The sequence below is a fragment of the Microchirus variegatus genome, assembly GCF_963457635.1.
Source record: "Microchirus variegatus genome assembly, chromosome: 10".
NCBI lineage: Eukaryota > Metazoa > Chordata > Actinopteri > Pleuronectiformes > Soleidae > Microchirus > Microchirus variegatus.
In genome coordinates, this window is record NC_139811.1 from 25,656,335 (window position 1) to 25,682,864 (window position 26,530).

At 41.1% G+C, this 26,530-nt stretch overlaps 1 protein-coding gene across 1 annotated transcript; it reads left to right on the top strand.

Annotated features, from left to right (window-relative positions):
• Positions 1-5,771: 5,771 nt before the first annotated feature.
• Positions 5,772-25,268, top strand: dnmt1 (DNA (cytosine-5-)-methyltransferase 1; the record flags this gene model as incomplete). Its single annotated transcript, XM_083896348.1, has 34 exons — positions 5,772-5,855; positions 6,270-6,306; positions 7,344-7,451; positions 7,547-7,787; positions 7,903-7,975; positions 8,317-8,404; positions 8,489-8,529; positions 8,618-8,672; positions 9,887-9,970; positions 10,062-10,171; positions 10,262-10,380; positions 13,685-13,777; positions 13,876-14,027; positions 16,005-16,192; positions 18,385-18,565; positions 18,673-18,770; positions 19,146-19,293; positions 19,387-19,502; positions 19,584-19,785; positions 20,319-20,452; positions 20,543-20,722; positions 20,807-21,031; positions 21,112-21,304; positions 21,423-21,513; positions 22,077-22,217; positions 22,313-22,595; positions 22,691-22,832; positions 23,554-23,720; positions 23,801-23,978; positions 24,237-24,432; positions 24,517-24,680; positions 24,761-24,877; positions 25,059-25,149; positions 25,231-25,268. Exons 1-34 carry the CDS (start codon positions 5,809-5,811, stop codon positions 25,266-25,268), a joined length of 4,521 nt encoding a protein of 1,506 aa, XP_083752474.1. The 5' UTR covers positions 5,772-5,808.
• Between the last annotated feature and the right edge of the window lie 1,262 nt (positions 25,269-26,530).

The following is a 26,530-nucleotide window of genomic DNA, read 5'->3' on the forward strand; positions in this document are numbered from 1 at the left end:
CTTCTTCTTTAATCCCACCTCAAATATACACTTGGTATGTAACTTCTGTAACTGCCTACCAATATCAAAATATATATTTAAAGAAAAAATAAAATAAAGAAGAAGAAGTTGTTGACTTAAGACCTTGGTTGTTAACTGATTTAATTGTAATTATATATCTTTGTCTATCTTTACAGACCTTTAACTGCGTATAGCTATTACCGCCTTACATAAGTGTGAGAAAATCCTGCACACACCATATACACCACATCTGATTGTCTTTTCTGTCAGTCGGTAGATTCTTACCACAATTTCCCGATAACACGCTTGGTTAATCACGTACTCGTCACCAAGAAGAAATGTCAGATTGATCTGAGGTGAGAGTGTAGACAGGAAGTCGCTAACAGAAGGACAAACATAGAGATAAACCCACGCAGATGAAAACACGTAATGAAGAAGCTGCAGCCACGTATGGCAATTAAATGATTAAAATGTAAAATTATACATAATAACACATATAGTGCTTAACAAATGTATTACCACCAAAGCCCCCGATGCCCTAAATGAACAGCATTGGTAATTATCAAAATCATTCTTGTGTTTCAATACACCAGAACTTAGAAGAAATTTCAAAGGTTTTTGAAAGATTACTAAAAAATATATATAATATTTTCTCATTTTACGACAGGTGGTATATGTCAAGCACTGTGTTACAAAATAATAATTGGCATTGTTACGAAATCAAACAACAAAAACATTACAAGTCAGTACAGTTGCTACACTCGCTGCCCTTGTTGTTGCTCTTCTGTTTCTGCACTCGTCGTCCCGTCCATATTTTAGCAGGCATTTAATCCAAAACATGCTCCAACAAGGTCACAGCAGAGTCATGAACGTGCAGAATTATGCATGCAAACACTGTTCAGTCATTAATCACCTTTCTCTCCCTCTCCCTCTCAGCCTGTGTTTCCTAATAATGTTTTGAAATTGCTTCAAGGCTGAATCAAGCAGGCAGTGATGGGAAGCTGGGCAGAGGGCAGGGAGGCTGTAAATGTGGTATTTGTCTGTTCAAAAAGAATGTCTATTTGTAAGATAGTTTGTCTGAGAAAAGCATAAAGACTGGGCCTGGGAGAGGTTTTTCGGGTGAGGGGGGTGGGGGAGGCTGACTTATAGCGGCCTTGAGAGAGTTGGGCCTGTTTCCTGTCAAACGTCCAGGATTCCTGGGTGGGAACTCTGGCTGAATCAGCCCCAGGAGGGTGTGTTGCTGCTGGGACGTGGGCCAAGTCTTTCCATTGCCCTGCAGGATGTGACATCAGACTCCAGCGGCCCAAAGGTGAAGCTGAACCCACAAAAATATCTTTCAAGTGTGTGTGTGTGTGTGTGTGTGTGTGTGTGTGTGTGTGTGTGTGTGTGTGTGTGTGTGTGTGTGTGTGTGTGTGTTTGTGCGTGCGTGCGTGCGTGCGCGCTCATCCCCGCAAAACAGATGACGATGCTGAGCGTGGACAACAAAACAGCACACGTGAATCATGTCTCGGTTGTGTAATATGTAAAGACACACGCACACACTCGCAATCCTCACAAAAATACTTTTACTTGTAGATCAATTTTATGACCTGAACTCATCCTCAACTTTAGCCACTGACCTTTTGTCCTCGGTGTTATGTGAGTAGTTAAAGAATTATCAACATAAAGATTCATAGCCAGGATTTGTTCATCTGAAAAATCCCCCTACATCCTCTTTATTAAATTATCTATGTTACAGTGCCGCCTTGTGGTACAATAAGCACACAGCAGCCATGTATATATATATTCATATATACAGTCAGGTCCATAAATATTGGGACATCAACACAGTTCTCTTTATTTATTTTTACACCACTACAATGGATTTGAAATGAAACGAACAAGATGTGCTTTAACTGCACACTTTCAGCTTTAATTTGAGGGCATTTACATCCAAATCAAGTGAACGTTGTAGGAATTACAACCCTTTCTATATGTGCCTCCCATTTTTTAGGGGACCAAAAGTAATGGGACAAACTAAACAATCATAAATCAAACTTTCATTGTTTAATACTTGGTTACAAATCTTTGCAGTCAATTCCAGCCTGAAGTCCGGAAGGCATAGACATCACCAGACGCTGGGTTTCATCCCTGGTGATGCTCTGTGAGGCCTCTACCGCAACGGTCTTCAGTTCCTGCTTGTTCTTGGGGCATTTTCCCTTCAGTTTGGTAAATACAAGGTTCCTAATGGAACCGGTTCCATCGGCAGCCATACATGATGAGATGCCATAACCAGGGAATAGCCCACACCTGTCCATGAAATAGCTTTTCAGTCAGTTGTCCCATTACTTTTGGTCCCCTAAAAATGGGAGGCACATATAGAAAGTGTTGTAATTCCTACACCGTTCACTTGATTTGGATGTAAATACCCTCAAATTAAAGCTGTGTTAGGTTAGGGTTACACCGTGTGTTCATTTCAAATCCATTGTAGTTTTGTAATGAACCAAAAAGAAGAGAATTGTGTCGATGTCCCAATATTTATGGACCCGACTGTACATAAATACATCAAGGATGTTCCTTCATATACTGAACTTTTACCTACATAGAGGACAATCCGGTGCTGGCCCAAGCCTCTAAGCAGAATTTGATTTGGGACTACCAGCATCACCAGTTTGTTTGAAACCCGAGCCCAGTGGTTTTTATACCAGTCTTGTATAAAACACCTAAAAAGGATACTTGCGTAAAAGTCTTATCAGAAAATGATTTTGGTAGAAGTTGAAGTCACTTTTTATCATATGACTTAAGTTAAAGTTTTAAAGTATATGCCATTCACTGTACTTCAGTATCAAAAAGTAATTTTCTGATATAGAATGTACTTAAAGAAGGAAGTTTGTGGGTTACGTTCATGGGCCTGCTAGTCTACAGGTGTCCTTGAGCAAGGCACTTAACCCATAGTGCAGTGTGTGAATGGGTATGAAAGATGTGTGAATGGACAAAACTGTAGTGTGAAGCAATTCATCAAGCATAGAAAAGCTCTATATAAATACAGGCCATAATACCAACTATTCTTCTTCTTCTGAGTAAGTAACAAAGATAGTTAGAGACAATGTAGAGGAGTAAATGTACACGATGTATTTAGGAACCTTATCCCAGGTTTTGGTGTTGTTTTTATTACTAATTATTACTATTATTTTTCTGTCTTGGGGTCCCCAATTAACCCTGGATATGCTCCAACACGTCCAGAACTCTGCTGCCAGGGTTCTCACTCCACCTAAAACTCCACCACTCCACCAAACCTTGGCAACACATCACCCCCATGCTGAAACAACTGCACTGGCTCCCCGTCAAGCTTTTCCTCCTCTGCTACAGGTGACTCCATTCATTTGCTCCACATTATCTCCGACCTCCTCCGTGTGCACCGTTCCTCCCGAAACCTACGGTCTGTTGACCTCGGTCTCCTCTCCATCCCCCGCACCTGCAGGAAAAACTTTGACAACAGGGCTTTCAGCGTCGCTGCTTCAACCCTCTGGAACTCACTCCCTCTGGCTATTCGCCAGGCACCAACTCTGGAGTTTTTTAAATCACTATTGAAGCTATACTTTTTTGCCACCTGATTGTTAGTGTTGCTGTTTTGATCTGTATGTATTCTATTTTTCTACTTGTACAGCGACCTTGGGTTTTGTGAAAGGTGCTTTATGTAACCCCTTTTTATGTTTTTATTGTTATTTATTTTGACATTGTGCTGTCTTGTTTCTATCCTGAGTCAATGCAATTATAAAACAGTTTTTAATGGTGCTATATCAATAAATTATTTTTTTATTAGTAGTAATTATAGTAGTAATAATATTATATTCCCAGTTGCTATAACTTAAGATAGTATATACTAACTATCTATGTAAGGGGAATGCAAATTATTATTTTTATTATTTTCATGATTTAAAAACTTTCGAAAATGACAAAAATGGGTGAGATTAAATAATACAATTATTGAATTAAAACAACTCAAACGTGACTTTATTTATGCACACTCTGAAAACACAATATTCATTATTTTCGTATCTAAATCAGAAGGAAATTTTTTACCAGATAAAGCTGAAACCTGAAAATATTGGATATAGTGGCTGTGTTGATCAAAAATAGTTCAGCTCTCGTCTACGTATGAGGAAGATATCAGCCAACAATCATAATAATACACATTCCAGGGACACTGTGAATGAGTCATATACAACAGCCACGACAATAACATGACTGCTAATATAAACTACTTCATTCAAATCTGCGGCTCATTATTATTTTAATTATGGATGTATTATAACAGGGGTTCTCAAAGTTTTGATACCCGAGGGCCAATTTAGGAACCCAACATTGGACTGAGGGCTGCCAAATGAAAAAAAAAAAACAAGAAAATAAAACAGAAATAAATCCCATTTGTAATAACTTAAATGACCAGATTGCAGTTCTACACTTTACACTAATTGGTCTCTATCCAGTAGGGGTGGGGGAAAATTATTGTTGTAACTTCTGGGAGAAAAAGGCAGCTAGCCTAAGCTTTTATTCATGCAAGTTATTTTTTGGTACAGTAAGTAAGTTTTTATTTGTTTTGAATTAATAAATGTTAACTTTTGTCTTAAGTTTGCCTTTGTATGATCACATTATCACATTACCTTAATCAAACGCTATTGTTTTGATGCTATAATTTGCCTTCACACACTATGCATTGTATCAATTTTTGAATCGAGAATCGTATGAATCGAATAGTGACCCTAAGATTTCGAATCAAATCCAATCGTGAGCCACCCAAAGATTCACATCCCTAGTATTCAGTAATGTCCAGTAAACATTTAACAAGCTTAGTAGCTCCTGGATTAAAACTATCAACTGTAATTCATTGCGCCGCACTTTGAGAACCAACGATTATTATAAGAACTGGAAAGAGCCGAGCCCCCTCTACCTTGAAGACAATGTTGTCATGGTGGCCACTCGTGGTACTGCTACAAAAAATGCTCACGGGGCCCAAAAAGTAATTTTCCCATTGACCACTGGTCAAGCAGCCTCCCCGTCGTGAAGTGACCGCAGGTCTCAGTGCATCACATTCTCAGCATGCCAGTCTCCTCTCCTCAATGAATCCACACAGCAGCTCGTTAAGACAACGATGATACGTTTGAAAATGATATGGAGCGACGAATAAACAACTATTCCTGCATTGTCGTAATATTTTAAAATATGTAAACGAAAAACGAACATTTTCGGTAACAAGAGTGGCCACCATAACAAAAGGGTCTTCCAGGCAGAGGGGACGGTGATCTATCCAGTTCTTATAACACATCCACGATAATTAGGCACAAATGTGCAAATGTTTCTCTAATATTGCTCATTAGTAAACAACGCTCGTATCACTTCCGCTTGGTCAGGCGTCTACAACATCTGGCAAACAGCAGGGGCGCGTCGGCCTGGTCGATTTTTATTGTAAGATCACATTTTGTGAATAAAAGTATATTTTATCAGTGTCGATCTGTATATACGATAATTGGTTGTAATGTGTGTTTAGAGATGTCGAATGAGGCCTTTATTTTGGACATTTTAAGCCGCAGAGTGACAGCGTCTCCCCCAAAGATCGGTGAAGTGGTACATTCCACAACGCCCGGGTTTCCGCGCGAAAAGACGGCCCGCGCGCCCGAATCGCTCTTATATTGCATTCGTCGCGAGCTGCTGCACGAGACAAGAGGGAGTGACAGTTTAGCCGTGCTGTCAGCCGGTTTTAAGGAGGTTTTAATTCTTAGTTTTTAGTCTCCATTGTTTTTCCCCAACGTACAGCGAAGCTGTTGAACCATGCCAGCCAGGACCTCCGTGTCTCTGCCCGAGGATGTCAAGAGAAGGTAACAGTAACACCACTAACCCGGTGCTACGGTGCTAATAACAGTCTGTTTAGCATGGATGCTGCATGTTGGCTGTCAGTCCGGGCAGTGAAACCCGCCGCCTCTCGCTTGTCCCAGTTGTCGTGTACCGTTTGTTTAATGTTGGCACTTGCAACAAGCGGGTAGCTTGTTGTCACAGGACAGCGGCGTTAGCCCGCCCCCGCACACACACCGTTAGCCAGCTAGCTTCATAGCCTGTCAATGGATGGAGCAGCGTGAGATTTGGCGCCACTCGGGAAGTTTTACTGCCCGGAGTGTTCTCTGTTTTCCCCCACTATCACGGCCTGTATCCCCCCCCCCGTGTGTTCGTGTATGTTTAGACATGTGAGATGTATATTAACCGCAGCTTTGTTTGGGCTCGTTCTTTGTTCACAGGCTGCAGGTGCTGGACGAGGATGGAGTTTCAGAAGATGTGAGTTCAGTGTGTGTGTGTATGTCCACCAAGTCTCCATGTATTCTCCACAGGTGTTTCGCCAGGTGCTCAATCAATATTAATTGTTATGTTCGGTGCTGCCATTGGTCATCATGGAAGGTTCTGGGGTTGAACAATTAATAGGAAGTTGATTGAACTCGCAATACAGCCTACGATTTTCAATTCGCAACCAAAATGTGTGAAAATATTTATTTTATTTTTAAGTATTGTGTTGGTCTATACACATCTTATTCTACACACTATAGTGAACGTCTCCTGCACAAATATACTCAGTGATCATGTTTTTTGAAAGAGAATAAAGACATACGTTTCCTCTAACGTGAATCATACCCCAATCGCAATTTGATATTACAAATCAAAATACCAGAAAATGTTGAATAAAATTTAGTCGGTGTCTCCCAAATGTCAAAATTGTTGTTCTGAAATTTCTTATTTTGTCCACAAACTAAAATTAGTTTTATTTTTACATGGAGCAAAGAACTCTATCTTCACTTGGAAGCTTAAAAATCAGAGGGCTTGTTTTTTTGTTTTGTCACAAAAAACCTCAAAATAGTTGAGTCAATTAGTAATCAATTGGTCATTGTAGTCTAACTCGAGTGCGGCTTGTTCCCAAAAAAGTCCATGCGAGCAATCTTTGAAATCGAAGTATATATGTTGGAGCCAAAATTATTATGTTTTTTAAATTCGGTTTAGTTAGTACCTCTGACTTTAAACTTAAACTATACCACAGCTTGTATTAAAACTCTATATATGGCTGAAAATTTATCATGTAAACTACAATAATACAGATTTTCTTTCAAAAAAACATTAAAACACTCGGCTCCTGTGAGGAAATGGAGTATTGACAATTTCATAACTGTTCTGTCTACAAGCAGCATCTCAAAAGAGCAGTAGTTGGCGTAATGTTAAAATAATCCAGCTGTAGTAGGTTTTTTTTTTTTTTGTCTTTTAAAAAAAAATAATGATTTGACTACTTGTTTTTGTGTCTCACATGTTTTCTTTCACTCTTTTTCCAGGATAACATCAAAGAGAAGCTCCGGTTGGTGCAGGACTTCCTTCACATTGACGCTCAGGACCAGTTGAGCAGTCTGGAGAAAGAGATGAAAAGTTCAGAGATCTCCATGGTTAGTGTTGACTCTTTCAGATGTTGGCGTAATCACCCCTCCTACAGCGTAACCACTCATTATTTCACCTTTTTATGTTGTGTGTCTTCTCTCAGGAGGTGTACATCTCTAAAGTGAAGGCTTTGCTGGGTGAAGAGCTCAGTCTTGAAAATGGCTCTCACAGTGACGATGTGGAACAGAATGGAAAGACGAATGGCTTCACCAACGGATCTCACAAAGATGAGGACGGTGTAGAGGTAACCATGGATGTGCAGGAGGAAGAGGAGGCTGTCAAGTCACCAACTGCTCCTAAAGGGAAGGGTGGGCGCAAGAGCAAGGCCAATTCTGACACTAAAAGTAAGTTTGAGATATGTTTAACTTCACATGAATGCATGCAAAACTGGGATGCTATAATGATTTACAAAAGATTAATTTACTATATCATGTTTTTATTTATTTTTTATTTTTAAAGAGTCTCCAGCCAGCAACAGAGTTACAAGAAACAGTGGAAAACAGCCAACCATCTTGTCAATGTTCTCCAAAGTGTACGTATATGCTTTATTTTGTCATTTATACTTTTAGCAGATTGAAAAACATTTTCTTCAAAATATAACATGGAGTCTGGATACCAGACCACTCGGCACATCAAGATCCCCAAAGTTCATGAATTATTGTTGGGCTCATGTCTGATCAAGTCAAACTGAAGTGCTAATTTGAAATTGTTTTAGTGAAATGTAGAGCAAAATGGGTCAAATTCTGGTGGCTTCTTCTTTAAAAAAAAATAAAATAAAGGTTAATTAGAAGCTGAGTAAAAAACCTGATTGTTAATGGAGAAGTTATAATATTCTCAATAGTTGGCGATAACTCAATGTTTTCTTTCCTGCAGTCAAAAGCGCAAGTCTGAAGACTTGAATGTAGAATCTTCAAATGGACAAAATGAGCTGAAGAAAGAGGAGGAAGTGGAAGCTGAGGAGGTGAAGCACTTACATTTTGTACTGGTGGGTTTTACCATTGTCGAGGTCTTTCATTCTGTCTGACACAGTTTTAATTGGTTGTAGTCTCGGGAGGAGAAACGTCTCAAAGTGGAATCTGATGAAACGTAAGTCCTATTTCCTCACCATCTGAACATTAATGATGCATAGTTGGGTGAACTCATGGGAATAAACAAACACTTTATTTTCCTGCAGTGCTGCTCCAGAGGAATCAAAGACTGATGTTGCGAAGACCGTTTCAGCTGCAAAGGTAACAAATTAGCTCTTAAAGCTTAAATATCACATTTTAAACGCATATGTACAAGAGTTGTCACGATACCAAAATGAGTAACCACGGTACGATACCAGACAAAGTATCACGGGATGTGTAGTATCACGATACTGCAGCCTTTTTTATTCTTTTTTATGAACTGCAATGTGTTTAAGTTATAAATACTTGTTAATTCCTTGTAACGTTGTTTGGTGCATGATGAACATAAGACTGGGGAAGTAAGAATTAGACTGAATGGTTTTAGTTCAAAACTGGGTCAACAAGAGTACATGAACAAAAGCATATAAGCAATAAAAAAAACGAATAAATGAAGTTGTTGAAGTGTATAGGGTTGAAATTAAATAATCACAGTGCACAGTGGGTGGCTGTCTATTGCTTTACCATCTGTGCCAAAATAGTTCCAACTGTGACTTTTGGAGTTCGATTTCAGAGCAAAGTTAGCGGAACCACTAACGCCACCGTGGCAGACTCGCGGCTAGGCCCCGGTGCTTCTGCCATGGTGAGTGTGTTGTCTTTGTGACTGTAAACCGTGTCGAAGCGGAGCCGTCTTCATGGAGTTCGTTCTTGCCGGCAGAAACAAACGGCCAATTGGCGAACAGACCGGTGGACCCAGGGTGCGGAAACGGGTTTATCATATCTTGGGCGTCACCAGTAATGGGCAAACAGCCAATCATTCAGTAGTTGCAATGTGGGTTTGTTTACAAGGGAGTAGCATGCAGTGAGAAATCGGGAGGCCGGGAAGAGAGTAGTGCCAGTTTCCGCTATGTAACGTTTGCCTCGCACTTTGGGTGCCCTTAAAAAAACAATAAACGTGGATAGTTTCACCTGTTTTTGGGTTGACGCGACATGATGTCCTCTTCTGTGTCTGGCTGTGGTCGCATGTTTGTTTCTGTGTACGCCAGTGCGGAGCTCCGCCCATCGTAAAACAAAGCAGAGGGAAGCTTAGATGCGCAATGACGAAGACAAAACAATTGGGAGTATCTATACATGGTTTAGCTGTTTTCTCTAGATATATATTTACCAAAACTGTTCCACTGTTCATTTTTCATATCATTTTCACTGTTTAATCTCCCCAACATTTTTTCACATGCAGCAATTTCCATCATCCGAGTTCTCCACATATTCAGTGTGGGAGCTTGAGGTTCCTTCCAACACCGCAAAATTTACCTTTTTTGTATTTTAATTATTTATAGCCACCACCACCAAAATGTCCAGACTGCAGACAATACTTGGATGACTCGGATCTTAAATTTTTTCAAGGGGATCCTGACAACGCGGTGAGAACTGTCAAATTTCTTTTATTTTAAAGTCAACCTGTGTTCACTGTTTGAATGTGAAACCTGAAGTCATTCTCCTGTGCGTTTCCAGCTGGACGAACCAGAGATGTTGACAGACGAGCGCCTCTCCTTGTTCGACTCAAACGAGGATGGGTTTGAGAGTTATGAGGATCTGCCACAACACAAGATCACAAACTTCAGGTAAATTTTGCAGAATTTAGTGGGGGTAAAGTTTTTTTTTTTTTTTTTTTAATTTATTGCCTCACCGTTATAAAAACTTTTGTCTTTCAGTGTGTACGATAAGCGCGGCCACCTTTGTCCATTCGACTCTGGACTAATTGAGAAGAACGTAGAGCTCTACTTCAGCTGTGTGGTCAAACCCATCTATGATGACAACCCCTGCTTGGATGGTATGAACAACCACAATCTTACCAATCAGAATCCTTTTATTGTCATTGTACAGTGTACAATGAACTTTAGCAGCATCCAGTTATTCACCCAACATAGTTCAAGTCTGTTTGTTCTGGTTTTGATACGCCTGTAGCTCCTGATGGGTTGAACAGGGGATGTGCGCGGTGGGTGCTGCTCTCAGCTCCCGTCCCCTCTGCTCCATTCCTCTCCTCCCCCCTTATAAATAGCCTATACTGCTTTTTCTCCCTCCATTTACATGGTAAAAATGACACAATGATAACAAATGTTGCATGTCTCAATTTAACCAAAAACAAAACATTTATTAACATCTATGCTAGAACAAATGATGAGCATTTAAATATATACAATAGAAACGATTAATTGCAGATGTTGCACCAATCCTTGCCTGGTTTTGGCCCACTAAAGTGCTGCCAGACACACTTCTTTAAAAATTTCACTACATTTTGATTTAGTTCTTACTACTTCAGTTTAATTTATAAATTAAACAGTTTTTTTTTCTGTCGAATCATTATTTAATTATTTTTTTTAAAGGCTGAATGTAAAAATTTAAAACCTAAATAAACCAATACATTAATTACATAAATAAACCAATACAATAATTAAATAAAAATGCTTCAAAGAATAATCAATTAAGAATTTATGAAAATATTTAGGAGGATCTCATTAAATATATCAGACAATAGGATGCATGCCCCTCATCTGGTGCAGATAGACGGGCCTTTTTCTCTGCGCACCGCCCCTGCGATGTGCTTCTCCCTCTCCTGCGTGGTGTCACTCCGTATGCAACATGGACTAGCTAATTTTGCTACGTGTAGCTTTATCTTCATGTCCAAAAATGTCTTTATGACGAGGATCGGGGACTGTCGTGATGAAGTGCAGGGGATCCGAGTAGATCTTAGTAAAACATTGTGACAGACCTCTCAGAGCACACTTTTAATTGTTTTCGCTCAATCTTTGTGTAGAAGACCATTTAGTGCTGCAGCGAAAGGGAAAAACGGATGCATCAGATGAGCTGATCTCTTTAGTAAACTGCTCAAAGAGAGGAAATGTTCTCTGGTGTGAAGTGAATGTCGCGGGGAGTTTCATAATCTGCGCAACACTGACTACCATTGCTGTGACTACTTTATGTAAAATTACATACTGCACAAAAACGTAGAGATGGTTAATTGTTTTGTGTGCATACTGATACATGTGCTTCCATTTCGCCAGCTGGAAATCAGACATGTTTTTTTTTTGGTTTTTTTTAACCAGTGAGAAACGATGACGATTGTAATCGGCTTGACCAGAGTTTTGTAAACCTGCTTCGACACGCTAATGGCAGAGAAAGACAAAAAAAACTCCCGATTGTTAAAATGAGTCTCTAAAGTAACGCTAAACTTTAAAAACCGAGGCAGACGTGTGCAGTACTCGGGTACGCTGTTTATTTGTAATGCTGCTCTTTTTCTTAAAGTGATAGTTCGGAATTTTGGACATAAGACCTATTTTCCAACTCAGCCGGTGTGATGGAGACGTCTGGAGATGTTTTCAAGAAATTTAATTCAGTTCTTCTAGTTGCCGAGTTCGCTGATGCTATGGCTAGCGCAAGTCAATGATACAAGTTAGCATGGCCATAAAAACACACATACCGACTCCACAGTGCACCCGAGGCAAATCGATTGTAACGGCAGACTATCGATGTACATATCTGTGTTGATAGAATGTTTGAAATAAAACCAACCTTGCAATTTGAAGGATTTATGTCTCAGCAACAGCAGCAGCGCGTCATACTTCCGGCAGCGGCGGACTGATTCCGCTGCCGGAAGTATAGTGCTGAGAAAGTAGTCCCTCGAAAATCCATGAGACGTTAGTTTTGTTTCAAATATTCTATCAACACAGATATGTACATCGATAGTCTGCCGTTACAATCGATTTGCCTCGGGTGCACTGTGGAGTCGGTATGAGTGTTTTTAATGCCATGCTAACATGTATCATTGACTTGCGCTAGCCATAGCACCAGCGAACTCGGCAACTAGAAGAACTGAATGAAATTTCTTGAACGTTTCCATCACACTGGCTGAGTTGGTAAATGGGTCTTGTGTTCAAAATTCCGAACTATCCCTTTAAATAAATAGGCCGCTCCTGTTCAACTTTAGGCTAATGCTAAACGACACTCCGGTGCTGCGGCACGAAAAAATAATTTTAACAATCTTTTAACCCCGATGCATGATTCATGTGAGGCTAATTTTCAGGCCGAAAAAAACAGAATTCTGTTTATAAATGGAAAAATCACACCCCTGATAAACACTATCTAAACTCGCCGCAACTCTCCTCCAAAAACCCACATTTTGAATGTAGCCTGAAGGGTCTATATAGATGTAAAACCTTGCGGCAAAATCTGAACCACTTCCCGACGCAATCACGTGGTACAGCCGGGCAGCGAAGCTTCGGACGTCATCATTTATGAAGCAAGCCTTGATACGCGCTTCGCGGAAACGTCCCCTTCATTACTCGACACGCGCTTCGGAGCATCTGTAACATCACTAGCTCCACCCACTCCGATATATAAATATTATTTATAATATATCCCATATAAATAATTATTTTGTATTTAAAATCGAATCTGGTAGCAAAAAAATTTGATTTAATTTTTAGGTCATATCACCCAGCCCCTTCCCCATCTGCCTTGGAGCAGTGGGGGAACCACACCATGATGCTCTCAATAGTAGAGCGGCAGAAAGTCACCAGCAGCTCCTTGCAGATGTTACTTTTCCTGAGCTCTCTCAGGAAGTGCAGACGCTGCTGTACCTTCTTGATGACAGCTGAGGTGTTTGTAGACGCCACACAGTCGCAATGTGTTGCACACTTGAGCACAAAGGAATACTCTCATAATCAGAATATAGAACCCACTTAATGCAAACTAAGAATGGGGGGTGTCCGCTTATATTCCCAACATTACTATGAGTCCCACACGTGTATGTAGAGGGGAGATGGGTCTGTCCTGTGTTTCCTGAAGACCAGGATGATTTCTTTGGTCTTTGTGGTATTCAGAGACCGGTTGTTTGCTGAACACCACTTGGACCGTTTCAGGACTTCGTCCCTGTAGGCAGACTCCTCGTTATCAGTCGCATCACCGTTTTGTCGTCTGCGAACGATGGTGTTACTGGAGTGGGCGGGTCTGCAGTCTGTGGTGTAGAGGAGCTTGCTCAGCGCACACCCTTGTGGGGAGTCCATACTCGGTGTTGTAATGGAATGAATATTGGGTTTTTGTTATCCTCTACAAATACAGAGATTTTATTTGTCCAGGTGGTGTCCCTGCAAAGAAACTTGGACCCATCAATGCCTGGTGGATCACTGGGTTTGATGGAGGAGAAAAGGCTTTAATTGGCTTCACCACAGGTAGCAAAGATTCTTTCTTTTTCTTTTTTTTTTACAATGAGATCTAAATTTGAAAACCCTCTTGAGCATGCTGTACTTATAGTTTATCTGTCTTCCAGCTTTTGCTGATTACATCCTAATGGATCCGAGTGAGGAGTATGCTCCCATCTTTGCTCTGATGCAAGAGAAGATCTACATGAGCAAGATTGTGGTGGAATTCCTCCAGAAGAATCGCGACGCTACTTATGAGGACCTTCTCAACAAGATTGAGGTGAGGGTTCATGTAATTGGATTATTTTTTCTTTTCTTTTTTTTAACTTAGGATTTCTACAAAGTTTGACCTGAAATGGTTGTTTTATGGTCCAAGTAAACTAATTCAGAGCTGCCAACCTCTACGCATTTTGCATAGCAGATACACATTTTGACATTAAACTATGCTGCTACGATGTCCCTTACCGGCTTTTCATTCATCGGTTTATGTGCAGCAACCCACAGGCTACAGTTTATGGGTCTAACGTTGGCAACTTCAGCCTTCTAGAAAAAGACGACTTTGACCAATATTTGCGCTTGTTTCCATCCCGATGTCAAACTCGAGTCTTATACCGGAGAGACTGCAAGTGACGAAATCGGTTTTGTCCCTCTCGGCCCATCTTGATGGTCTAGCTGGCTATGAGCTTTTTTAAACCGGGGAACAAGGGCACTGCGCCCCCATGTAATCAGTAAACGCCCCCTTTTCCAGGTGCCGATTGAAACCCAAGTCACACTATCAAATACATTATTACGGTTATGTTTTTCTTGTCATTAAAGATGTTATATTTATGAATGCACCAAAAATTCACCACCAATAAAACGGCAACATATGCATAGAGGCAGTTTTGGCAGGAGTGTAGCAAATTTTAACACCAGCAACTTAATCAAACATTTGAAGCCACGTCACGCTAAAGAACACAAAGGAAAAGAAGGACCAACTGCAGCATCAGTGACACTGACATAGTTTCCTGTGTCTCATTTGCATCTAAAGAGACAGGCACTCGAATGCGAGTGTTCTGAACAGGGCTGTTTTGGCAGGGTGATTGAACTGCTGTGGCGCTTCATTCTTAAGGTATTTTGACCAAAGACATGTTACAGACATGTTCATTAGGAAACCAGGGAACTAGGTGCACTTGGAAAAATGGGCTATAATGTCTACTTTAGCAGCAGCTTTTTTATCAAAGGAATTTATTTCTAGATTTGCTGTATTCATTCATGTTTTTAATGGGGTTTAACTTGATCCAGGTCTCACCACAATGATAATCATATTACAGTCATGCAGGTGTAGTATGAGTTTTTATTTTTAAAGAAAATAATAAATTATAACACATTGGCATCGGTACTCGGTATCGGCCGATACCCACAGCACAGGTATCGGAACATCTCTACTTGGATCACCTGCACATCATCGCGATTACATTCGATCCTCGTTATAAAGATCATCATTTGGATGTGGGGCTAAACAGGAGAGGGAGAACGGTACAGCGCAGTGGCGTTGCGCAGAAAAAAAGTCTGCACCAGATGAGGGGCCACTACCACTTTTAACGATGATTTATGTTACTTTTAAATATGACCAGCAGTGCATGGCTTGTTTGAAGGATTCACTGTCCGATACTTAAATAGGATTTAACTTGAGTGAAAACAATTGATTATTTATTTTAAAAAAAGACTATAGTTGGTGTCTTAGAATAGCAACACTTTAAAATTTCCTGTCAACTTAACATTTTATTTTATTAAAAAAAAAACAGTGGGCTACACGAGAGGCCCTACCTCTGGGCTTAGCAGGTTTTTCTGGGGGAAATTAAACATGACGTCTGAGGATAACTGACCGGCAGCAAACCTATACTGAAGAGACTATGTGCTCTTCAGAATTACTGTCAAATATCTGTTTAAGGGACATAACATCCTTTGGTTTTCAGTCCGCTTATGTCAAATATATTAAGACCTACATTTAAAGGGAATCGGAGTAATCTGAACTACTGTATGGTAAATCGAATGTTGAATAATAATTGCCTTTTCATTGAGGGTGCTTGACTGAGTGCTGGGACTGTAGTGGAAAAGTCCCTAGGATGCAATTTTTTTAAATAAAAGTTATAGATTGTTCTTTTCAGAGGTGGGGATAACTTCCTGTCCTTAACATTTTTGGCTTTCGAATGGTTGGGATTGGTTCTCCTAGATTTACTGTCTGACAATTTGCTTTTTCTTTCCTTGTCCTCAGACAACAGTGCCCCCTGCTGGACTCAACTTCAACTGTTTCACTGAGGACACACTGCTGCGTCACGCCCAGTTTGTGGTGGAGCAGGTGGAGAGCTACGATGAGGCCGGTGACACTGATGAGCAACCAATCATCGTCACTCCCTGTATGAGAGACCTGATCAAGCTGGCAGGAGTCACTCTTGGGAAGAGGTATGTATCAATGATGACCTTTTTACCACATGGTTTGGTTACTTTTGAGAAATTATAACTTTAAGAAAGTGGTACACAGTGATTTCAGCTGATGTTATGGCATAAACTTAACGGCTGGGAGGGGAAGGCTGATTTTTCATTTTAAAGTGCGTGTAAAGCCAGTGCTTTAAGTGGAAAAAGTGCCGGTACTCCCCTCATACAACTGTTGTCGGGTAAATTAGGCGGTGGGCGGTCGGTTCCAGTAGATCATTAAGTGATGTATTCAAATACTAAAACACGATGCTGATTTTTAAAAAATAAAATAGTTTTCAGACAAATTATGTTTGCTCACTTGCATGTGGCCCAAGGGAGGTCTTCAGGGGGGCAGTCTCAAGTAGCATACAGGCTGATGCACAAGGTAACTAACTGGCACCTACCATTGACACATCAAAGACATCCATGGATAAGAGATGGACAACAGACATGGAGAAAATTAGAGAAGCCATTTGCTTGACAAGTAAATTTATTAAATCACATACTCCTGTGTTTGTCTATCATCACAAAACGGTAGACGATGACTGTCTCATTTTAGACCTAAATATATAATTGATTGCAGTGTAAATTAAATGGGCAAATACACAGATTTAGGAGACCCCACAGCATTGATATTATTGATGAATAACATCTTCATATACTTAGTATAATAAGTTGTGATAGGCTATGACCTGCGTATTGTTTTATTTTGAAAGGGGGGCAGAAGTGTTTTACTTTGATTCTGTGTCGGACTTGCTGTCTGGTGCGATCTGCTCTGTTGAGCTTGATGCGTTTAAAAAAACTGAACTGCTACCTATCGACGGCACTGTGAGCCGTTTCTGGGACGCTGCCCGTGGAAATGCTCACATTAATTTGAATGGAATCGATCATCGACCACGTCGCTGACGTTGCGCTGCCTTAACGTGCCCTGTGGAAATCCAGGGAAAGAAATAGAACAGGACGGGGTACTATGAGCTCATGAGAAGTCCGGTACGTGGTAAAAAGTACTCCGTACCGGCCCACTTAAAGCACTGTGTAAAGCTATAATAGACTAGCTTTGTCCTCAGATTTGGGCTAGGGGGATTTATTTTTTGCGTTATTCCTGTTTTTCTGCTACTTGTTTTCTCTGTTGTCTAACATTCCTTTGACATTTCCTAATGCAGCATGCTGCTGTACTGGTAGGTGGGCCTTGTTGTGACGAATGCATTCTTAGTTTGTATGGTGGTGTGTTTGGTGCGTTGCTTTTGTTCATGGAGCTCTCGAAATGCTCCGCACAGAGTTCACGATAGAACTGTATTTATGCATTTCTTTTTTTCACTTAACATTGTAGTTTATTTTGGCTGCAAATGTCCACAAGTTCAATTAACTATATATATATTGTCTTGGTCAACACTAATGTCGGTAAGATGGCGAAATTTTAACTCATTTGAAAAGCTTTACTTTCGTTTTAAATTTTATTGTGAATATCTTGATGTCAACTCAAAATCCTGACCTGTTCATCTGCACTTTGAGCATGAATTAAGTCCTGTGAAATTGACTGTACCAATCCAGAATAAATGGACAAGGTTATGACCAGATTTGCCTCTGCAGACAATCGTGAGATATATTTTCATCAACCCATTTTATTTATCCTGTCAAATGATTCTATGGTTTCAGAGGTTTGGTTTTATGTCAACCGCTCGATCATATTGTTATTATTGCATCAGACTAGTTGTATTAGACTTATCAATCTATTGGGATGCCTTTGATCCAGTGGTGAAATCATAACCGGTTGGGGATTGTGCGCATTAAAACTGCTACAGCCAATCAGGCTAACCAGCTGACGAGGAAGCCTTTATAAAGTTTGCTGACACTTCGCCTCCTTTTTGTTCTTATTCTAAAGTTCCTGGAATCACTCGTGACAGACATTTCCAGAGGTCTAACATGGAAGCTTATTGATGACTTTGGGGAAATGACCTTTTAATCGTCTCCATTTTCTCTGCAGTCAAGAATGTTCACTGCGTCTAACGGGAACTCTGCACCGTACATGTTGTCTGTTTGCTTGTTTCACACGTTGCATGGCCTGATGCTGTGGTGGTGTGTTGAAGGCCAGTGGCTTCATAATCATCGCTCCACATTCCATCAGGTGTTTGTACCAAACCACATGGACTTCTCTCCTGAAAGCAAACTTATTCTGACAGGAGAGCAGCCAGACGACAGAGCATCCGTCACCCGACGAAGATAGAGAAGGACAATAAAGGGCCAACCAAAGCCACCACTACCACACTGGTCTACCAGATCTTTGATACCTTCTTCTCTGATCAGATTGAGCAGAATGATAAAGAGGGTGGACTGAAGAGACAGCGCTGTGGGGTTTGTGAGGTGAGTGAAACGGAGGCGCTAGTTAAACATTTCTTTTGTATTAGATTAGTCAGAATCTTTATATTCATATTTTTTCTTTCTTTGTTTTCTCCATTTCCATTTTTCAGGTTTGCCAGTCTCCTGATTGTGGCAAATGTATAGCCTGCAAGGATATGATCAAATTTGGAGGAAGTGGCAAAAGTAAACAAGCTTGCAAGCAGAGGAGGTAAGAGGTCAACACGCCAGGTGCAAAAGTTGACTGTTTTTCTTTCTTTCTAGCGAAGAAGAGTTCTCCTAAACGCTTCCTAAACCTCTGCTTGTCAATAACGGCTGCTGTTATAGGATGCAGTCTTGACCAATAATGCTGCTTTAAGACAGATGTACAACACATAACTTGCCGAAGTACTTACTCCAAATTCAGTTCTGCAGTCAATACAAAAATGTATTGGACTGCAGAACGTGGGTCTTTCTCACAGAAGTTGAAAACCTGTGCTCTAGTCTTTTGATTTCAGCCAAAATATACAGGGATGTTATTTTGGTCCATTTGGTTAGTTCTGTCCTTGGTTCCACTTTTTAATTTGACATGCTTTCCTCCGTTAAGATGCCCAAACCTTGCAGTGAAGGAGGCTGAGGATGATGAGCATGTCGAAGAGGAAGATGTTCCAGTGGTGAAGAGCAAGAGGGTTTCTCAAGCAAAGAGGAAGAAACAGACCCAGATCAAACTGACCTGGATTGGAGAGCCCATTAAGGTATTTGTCCAACCACCTGTCCCCTTCTCCTGTCAATCACAAGGTGTAAGCTGTACAAGTATTTATACATTTCTTTTTCTGTCTCTCCATCAGACTGAGGGAAAGAAGCAGTTCTACACAAAGGTGTCTGTGAATGAAGAAGTGCTGGAGTTGGGAGACTGTGTCTCTGTCTCATCAGAGGATCCATCCACTCCTCTGTATCTGGCAAGGTTCGTCATCATTCAAAGATGCAGGGTTTTTTTTAATGAATTATTTTACATGAATCTATTGACAGAAATTCTCCTCTTCAGGATCACATCACTGTGGGAGGACTCCAGTGGAAAGATGTTCCACGCCCACTGGTTCTTTCGTGGGATTTACACCGTGCTGGGAGAGAGCTCCGATCCACTGGAGCTCGTCATGGTGGACGAATGTGAAGACATGCAGCTCAACTACGTCCAAGGCAAAGTGAACGTCTCGTATAAGCGCCCGTCGAACAACTGGTTCATGGAGGTAAGTTATCATGGACCACAGGTTAAATATGTGTGAATATTTGCCTCCGTCTAGTGATGACAAACTGTATCAATAAATGCAAAGAACACCATCTGTAATCACATACCTGTCAAACTGTTCACTTGGCTGGTGACTTGCAAACGCCACCAGTTTGTAGTGCTGACATTGGTGGGGTTTGGATTAGAAAGGCAAGATTATTGGTTGAAATGTATTCAATTGCTCAAAAAACTGTACCGCACCAATGGATATTCCATTTGTTGAACAGATATGTGATTAACAGACAAATGGTTTGCTTCAAACATTGAAATATTTTGAATGTGTACTGCACTTGTATAGAGCTGCTGCCAACAATTATTTTCTACTACTACCTGGAATTATGTTCTCTAGTGTTTTGTTTTGTCCACAAAACATAAAATAAGTGAATTTAACGGGGATCTGCTTCATACTCTGCATGTACAAAATCCAGAACTGAGAACACGGTCTACTTGCCTAAATCTATATTTTTAATTTCATTGCTCCTTTTTGTGTTTCAGGGAGGCATGGACAAGGAAATCAAGGTGATCGAAGATGATGGGAAGAGTTTTTTTTATCAGTTCTGGTACGACAGGGACTTTGCTCGCTTTGAGACTCCACCTACAATCACTCCAACAGAGGACTGCAAGTACAAGTGAGCACAATTCACAAATTCATTATTTGATTTCTAATTTTCTTGTTTCTCCCTGTTTAACTTTTTGGTTGTATTCCTCTTTGCTGTCAGGTTCTGCGCCAGCTGTTTTAAGATTAAAGAGAGCGAGGAACGGGAAACTCCTCGTGCCTTTGAGCCACTGGAGAGGAACGACAACGACTCAAAGGCGCTGTATGCTCTGGCCTGCTTTAAGTGCGACCAGTTCAGAGTGGGAGATGGTGTTTACTTGCCTCCTGAAGCTTTTAATTTCTGGTGAGTAGAGTTTGTAGTTTTCCTTTTACTTTGTATGTGGATAAAACATTTATTTGACTAGTCTCCTCTGTTCCCTGCTCTCAGCGTGAAGCCAGCTAGTCCAGTGAAGCGCTCCCACCGGAAGGAAGATGTGGATGAGGATCTGTATCCAGAGTATTACAGGAAGTCCTCAGACTACATCAAGGGTTCAAACCAGGACGCTCCGGAGCCTTTCCGCATCGGACGCATCAAGGAGATCTTCTGTCACAGACGCAGCAATGGCAAATCTGACACATCGGAGGTCAAACTGCGACTCTACAAATTCTACAGGTATCACAGGAGTTAATCCAGTTAAAGCGGCCAAGTTTGTAACACAAGGCTGTTAACTTTTCTTATTAAACCTCTTCCAGGCCTGAGAACACGCACAAAGGTGTTAAAGCCAGTTACCACGCAGATATCAATCAGCTGTACTGGAGCGACGAAGAAGTGACGGTCAGCATGGGTGAGGTGCTCGGCCGCTGTCAAGTAGAGTACGCAGAAGACTTGTACGAGTCCGTGCAAGAATATTCTAGTGGTGGACCTGACCGCTTCTATTTCCTGGAGGTACAGTTCATCTCACTGTTGATGATTTAAATCCAAAGAAAGTAGCACATAAAAAAACTTCATGTAAATTTGAAAGAAGTGAAAATATATTGAAAATTTCTTCATTTCTCTCACACAGGCTTATAGTGCAAAAACGAAAAGCTTCGAGGATCCTCCAAATCATGCTCGCTCGGCTGTCAATAAAGGCAAAGGAAAGGGCAAAGGGAAAGGTAAATATTCAAACAAGGGCTGGAACTTTAGTAAAGTGATTTATTTTTCTGTTTTCGACCACTTTATCCTCTTCAGCAGTGGTTCCCAACCTTTTTTTTCTTTGAAGGGTGTGTTGTTGGGATTATATTTTATTAAATATACACAAATCTATAATTCTGATAAACTTTATCTCAAGACAAAGCTCTTCCTGTGCTCTCTGGTGCCCCCCTGAGGGGAGAGGCTGGACCACAGGTTGGGGACCTATTGTTATTGGTCAAAGGGAGAACTGGAACCAAACCAGCAGACCTTGTGCCAAAGGTTTTTTTTTTAATCGTATCAATTGGTCGTTTGGTCATCATGTCAAACAGAAAAATGTTGACCACTGCAAAGACTTTGTCCTCAAATGTCTTGGTTTGTCCTCAAACCAATGACTTATCGACTGTCATGGAGGAGCAAAGAAAGGAAAAAATATTCACATTTAAGAATTTGGAAGTGGCTAAAGAAAAACGGTTGCTGTTGCTACCAAAACCCTTTTCTTTTGCTAAAATCTTAAACCACTCACTCTTTCATCTTTCTCTACCAGGTAAAGGCAAAGGAAAGGCCTCGACTGCACAGGAAGCACAAGATCCTCAGAATGAACCACAGGCTCCTAAAGTGCCTAAATATCGCACACTGGATGTTTTCTCTGGATGTGGTGGACTTTCTGAAGGCTTCCACCAGGCTGGTAAATCCTCATTCTCAAACTTACTAAGTTGACATGTGTTGAAACGTCTGCAGCTGGTCAAAGTGCAACTGCCTTTTTTTTTTTTCCTACTATAGGAATCTCTGAGACTCTGTGGGCCATCGAGATGTGGGAGCCTGCAGCTCAGGCGTTCAGACTCAACAACCCTGGCACCACCGTGTTCACAGAGGACTGCAACGTCCTGCTGAAGCTGGTCATGTCCGGAGAGAAGACCAACTCGCTGGGCCAGAAGCTGCCTCAGAGGGGAGATGTGGAGATGCTGTGTGGAGGACCTCCCTGCCAAGGTTTCAGTGGGATGAACCGCTTCAACTCTCGCACTTACTCCAAATTCAAGAACTCGCTTGTGGTCTCCTATCTCAGGTCAGTATCTCGTCAACTAATTTCCTCCTCCTGTAGACGATAGACGGTTCTTTGAATGCACATTTAAATAAAATGATTTGTTTCTGTTGCTGCAGTTACTGTGATTATTACCGACCCAAGTTCTTCCTGCTTGAGAACGTGAGGAACTTTGTGTCCTTCAAACGGTCCATGGTCCTGAAGCTGACTCTACGCTGTCTCGTACGCATGGGCTACCAGTGCACTTTTGGAGTCCTTCAGGTGAGTTTTACCATACTGACATTTTTTTTTTTTTTATTTAAACAGAAATTTCAGTTTCCACAAGTTGTACGTCCCCTGGTAGGGTATCCATGGGGTCTTATAAAGTCTTAAATCCAATCATTTGAATTTAAGGCCTTAAAATCTCCTAAAAGGTCTCAAATACAGTTTTGAAAAGTCTTAAAAATCTATTAACGCTACTTTTATTTAAAACATGCGTAAACTTCAGTCTCGCTTTGAAATGTTTCTATTTTCAATGATGCGATAACATAACTACAACACGGAACTGAAGTAGGCCACCTGTGCTGCCTGGTGACAATTTATCGAGCACCACTAGCTAGTGTGCTGTGCGTGCGCCGTGGTGTGTTATAGCTTAGCATAGCAGCGGAGAAAATGTAATGGAAGCCCACAGCTAAGCCGAACTGCTTGCATAAGATGAGTAAGTGCAAGTTCAACAATTTGTGGCTCCAATTTTTCTTCATGTATTTTGTACTTTCTTGCCAGTATGGATTTGAAATGGGTCTTAAATTGTATTCATTATGGTCTTAAAAAGTCTTAAATTTGACTTGTTGAAACCGGCAGAGACCCTGCCTGGGTAACATCTGGGATAGATCGTTTATCACCATTCTCACTACACTGTGATTCCCATGGAGAGAATTAGCCATAACTGCCAGTGTTGACATAATGACTCGAGTCAAATTAGCTACACTCTGTTCCTCCTCAGGCCGGTCAGTACGGCGTCGCTCAGACTCGTCGCAGAGCGATCATCCTGGCTGCGGCTCCCGGAGAGAAGCTGCCTCGTTACCCCGAGCCTCTACACGTGTTCGCTCCCAGAGCTTGTTCTCTGAGCGTGGCCGTGGATGAGAAGAAATACGTCAGCAATGTCACACGGTAATGTTTAAAAACATTTTTTTACCATATCATAAAAAACAGCAGCTCAACATCAGACTAAATGTTCCATCTCACCACAGAGGAAACGGTGGAGTCTACAGAACCATCACCGTCCGAGACACCATGTCTGACCTGCCAGAGATTCGCAACGGTGCGGCCGGTCTGGAGATTTCTTACAACGGTGAGCCTCAGTCCTGGTTCCAGAGGCAGTTGAGAGGAACGCAGTATCAGCCCATTCTACGTGATCATATCTGCAAGGTGAGATGGACTTCTGTCACTCATGTGCTCTCTGGCCCCATTCAGACCTGGTTTTTAACATCCAGTTGGTTAGAGAGGTCCACATTTTATACTAGTGTTAACAGGAGTTCTGTGAAAATCTATTTTATAACCGAGCAGAATAGCTAAAGAAACCAAACTATAAGCCTTATATACCTGGCCCTGCTAATAAAAAGATGTAGTTGTCCTTTTAAGAAAACCTAGCCTTTGTATTAAATGAGGTGTAACCTTTGACCTCAGGACATGAGCGCTCTGGTGGAAGCTCGTATGCGTCACATTCCTCTGGCTCCAGGCTCAGACTGGAGGGACCTGCCCAACATGGAGGTCCGGCTGAAAGATGGCACGATGACTAAGAAACTGCGCTACACACACCCGGACAAAAAGAACGGCCGCAGCAGCACCGGTGCCCTGCGCGGCGTCTGCACGTGTGCAGGAGGTACGAAGCGGCAGCATGTGTGAAGTGATTAATCCCTACGTTTCTGGAGTGAAGGAGTCGGTAACAGTCGTTTGTGTTGTCCAGGGACGCCGTGCGATCCTGCAGACCGGCAGTTTAACACGCTGATCCCCTGGTGTCTGCCTCACACCGGGAACCGCCACAATCACTGGGCTGGACTCTATGGCAGACTGGAGTGGGACGGTTTCTTCAGCACGACGGTCACCAACCCCGAGCCCATGGGCAAACAGGTACGTCCACAGCATGAACCCTCTTTATGTCTCTGAACCAGCGATGCACTCCCCTAACATATCTGACAACTGTGTTCCAGGGCCGTGTCCTTCACGCTGAGCAGCACAGAGTGGTCAGTGTGAGGGAATGCGCTCGCTCTCAGGGTTTCCCCGACACCTACCGCTTCTTTGGGAACATCCTGGACAAACACAGACAGGTACATAATCCAGTAGCGCTGGGTGGTATTTTTTTTAAATATTTGGATGGTTTCACAGTATACAATACAATTAGCCAGTGGCTACAAATATTTGTAAGAAATACTTCTATTTTCAAGTTTGACTAACCCTTCCATCAGCGTTATGATGTGTTAACAGATTATTTTTCTTGTCTGATCACAGGTTGGAAATGCAGTGCCGCCTCCTCTCTCCAGGGCCATAGGTCTGGAGATAAAGAAGTGTGTCTTGGAGAGAATAAAGGAAGAATCATCAGGTAACTTTTCACTTCAGATTTTGTTTTAATGCGCTGAGAGAAATTGTCAAACAAATGTATTTTTTCTTTGTCCCCCCGCAGACGAAATCAAACAAGAGAAGATGGAGGTCTCTGATTAGTCGTTATCGTTATGAATCAGTTCCACAGACCCTGATGCTGTTGCGAGAATCCTCCTTTTAAAATTTTTTAAATGAGTTGGATTTTTTTTTTTAACAGTAACAGTGGCGTTGTTGCTCCATGTCGTTTTAAATGTGCTTTTAATCATGTCGTTTGGAAAAATGTTCACCTAATATGGAATGAATTGTATGTAGTTTGTTTTTATATGAAATATTTCAAATAAAGCTCTTATGAATTTGACAACCTGTGAGTTGGCTCACTGAAGGCATGGGACTGGGTTTGTAGAATAGTGGTCTGGATTTCTTTTCTTTCTTTTTTTTAAGAAATGTGCACTAAATCCCAACAAAAAAGGTATTCTACAAGTATTTAAAGGACTTAAATCCAGGAAATGGCTGTGCCTGATTGATCATTTTGTTAGAAGTCTACTCACTGATGGTGTGTAACGTAAAGGAAATTCTGTCAAAACATCCAATTTTAACCAAACTGAATATAAATCAAACAGGGGGAGTCCTGTTTATCTTGGTGACATTTCAACAGATAAACGGGTGAAGTGCTATACCAGGGGTCTGCAAATGTATTAAGAGTCATTTTTGTTCTTCTCTGGAGCTGCAAAACCTATTGATCCATAAAATGATGTGTATAAATGTTTCACATGGTTGCATTTATGAAATTGAAAAAGAAGGGGAAAAAAACTGACTTCATTAATGTTTTTACCTCTGAAATTAAATATTTGGATTTTTTTTATAGTTCATGCTTGAGAAAGCGTTAACTGCTTAACGTTGCATTATGTAATAAATCTAAAGCAACTGGCCATAGAATCTTAATATGTCACAGAGACTCGGCAATAATATTCATATCACAAACTGAACTCACCAACAGTATAGCCAAAATATTCACATGTTTTGGCCTGTGGCACCACCTACCAATCATTGCAGTCAGTAGAGTCTCAGCTGCCGTGCAAATATGGGTTGCCAGTTATGCCTGAGCTACAATGGTGGAGAAAACTGAACCTAAAAGACCTTGGTATTTCAAATTTGAGTGTAGTAACTCTTTTTGGCCACATTCTTACATATGACACCTTTAAATGTTGGGAACCTTTTCCACATTTCAAACTTCAAGTTTGTCAGGTTCAAGAATGTTTTTTTATAATTTGTAATTACACAATTTTAGTGTAAAATACGTGTGGTCCTTATATATACCCATAAATACTACAGTGTCCCTTTAATGAACTCTTTAAATGAACGAATTTAATATATTTTGTCTA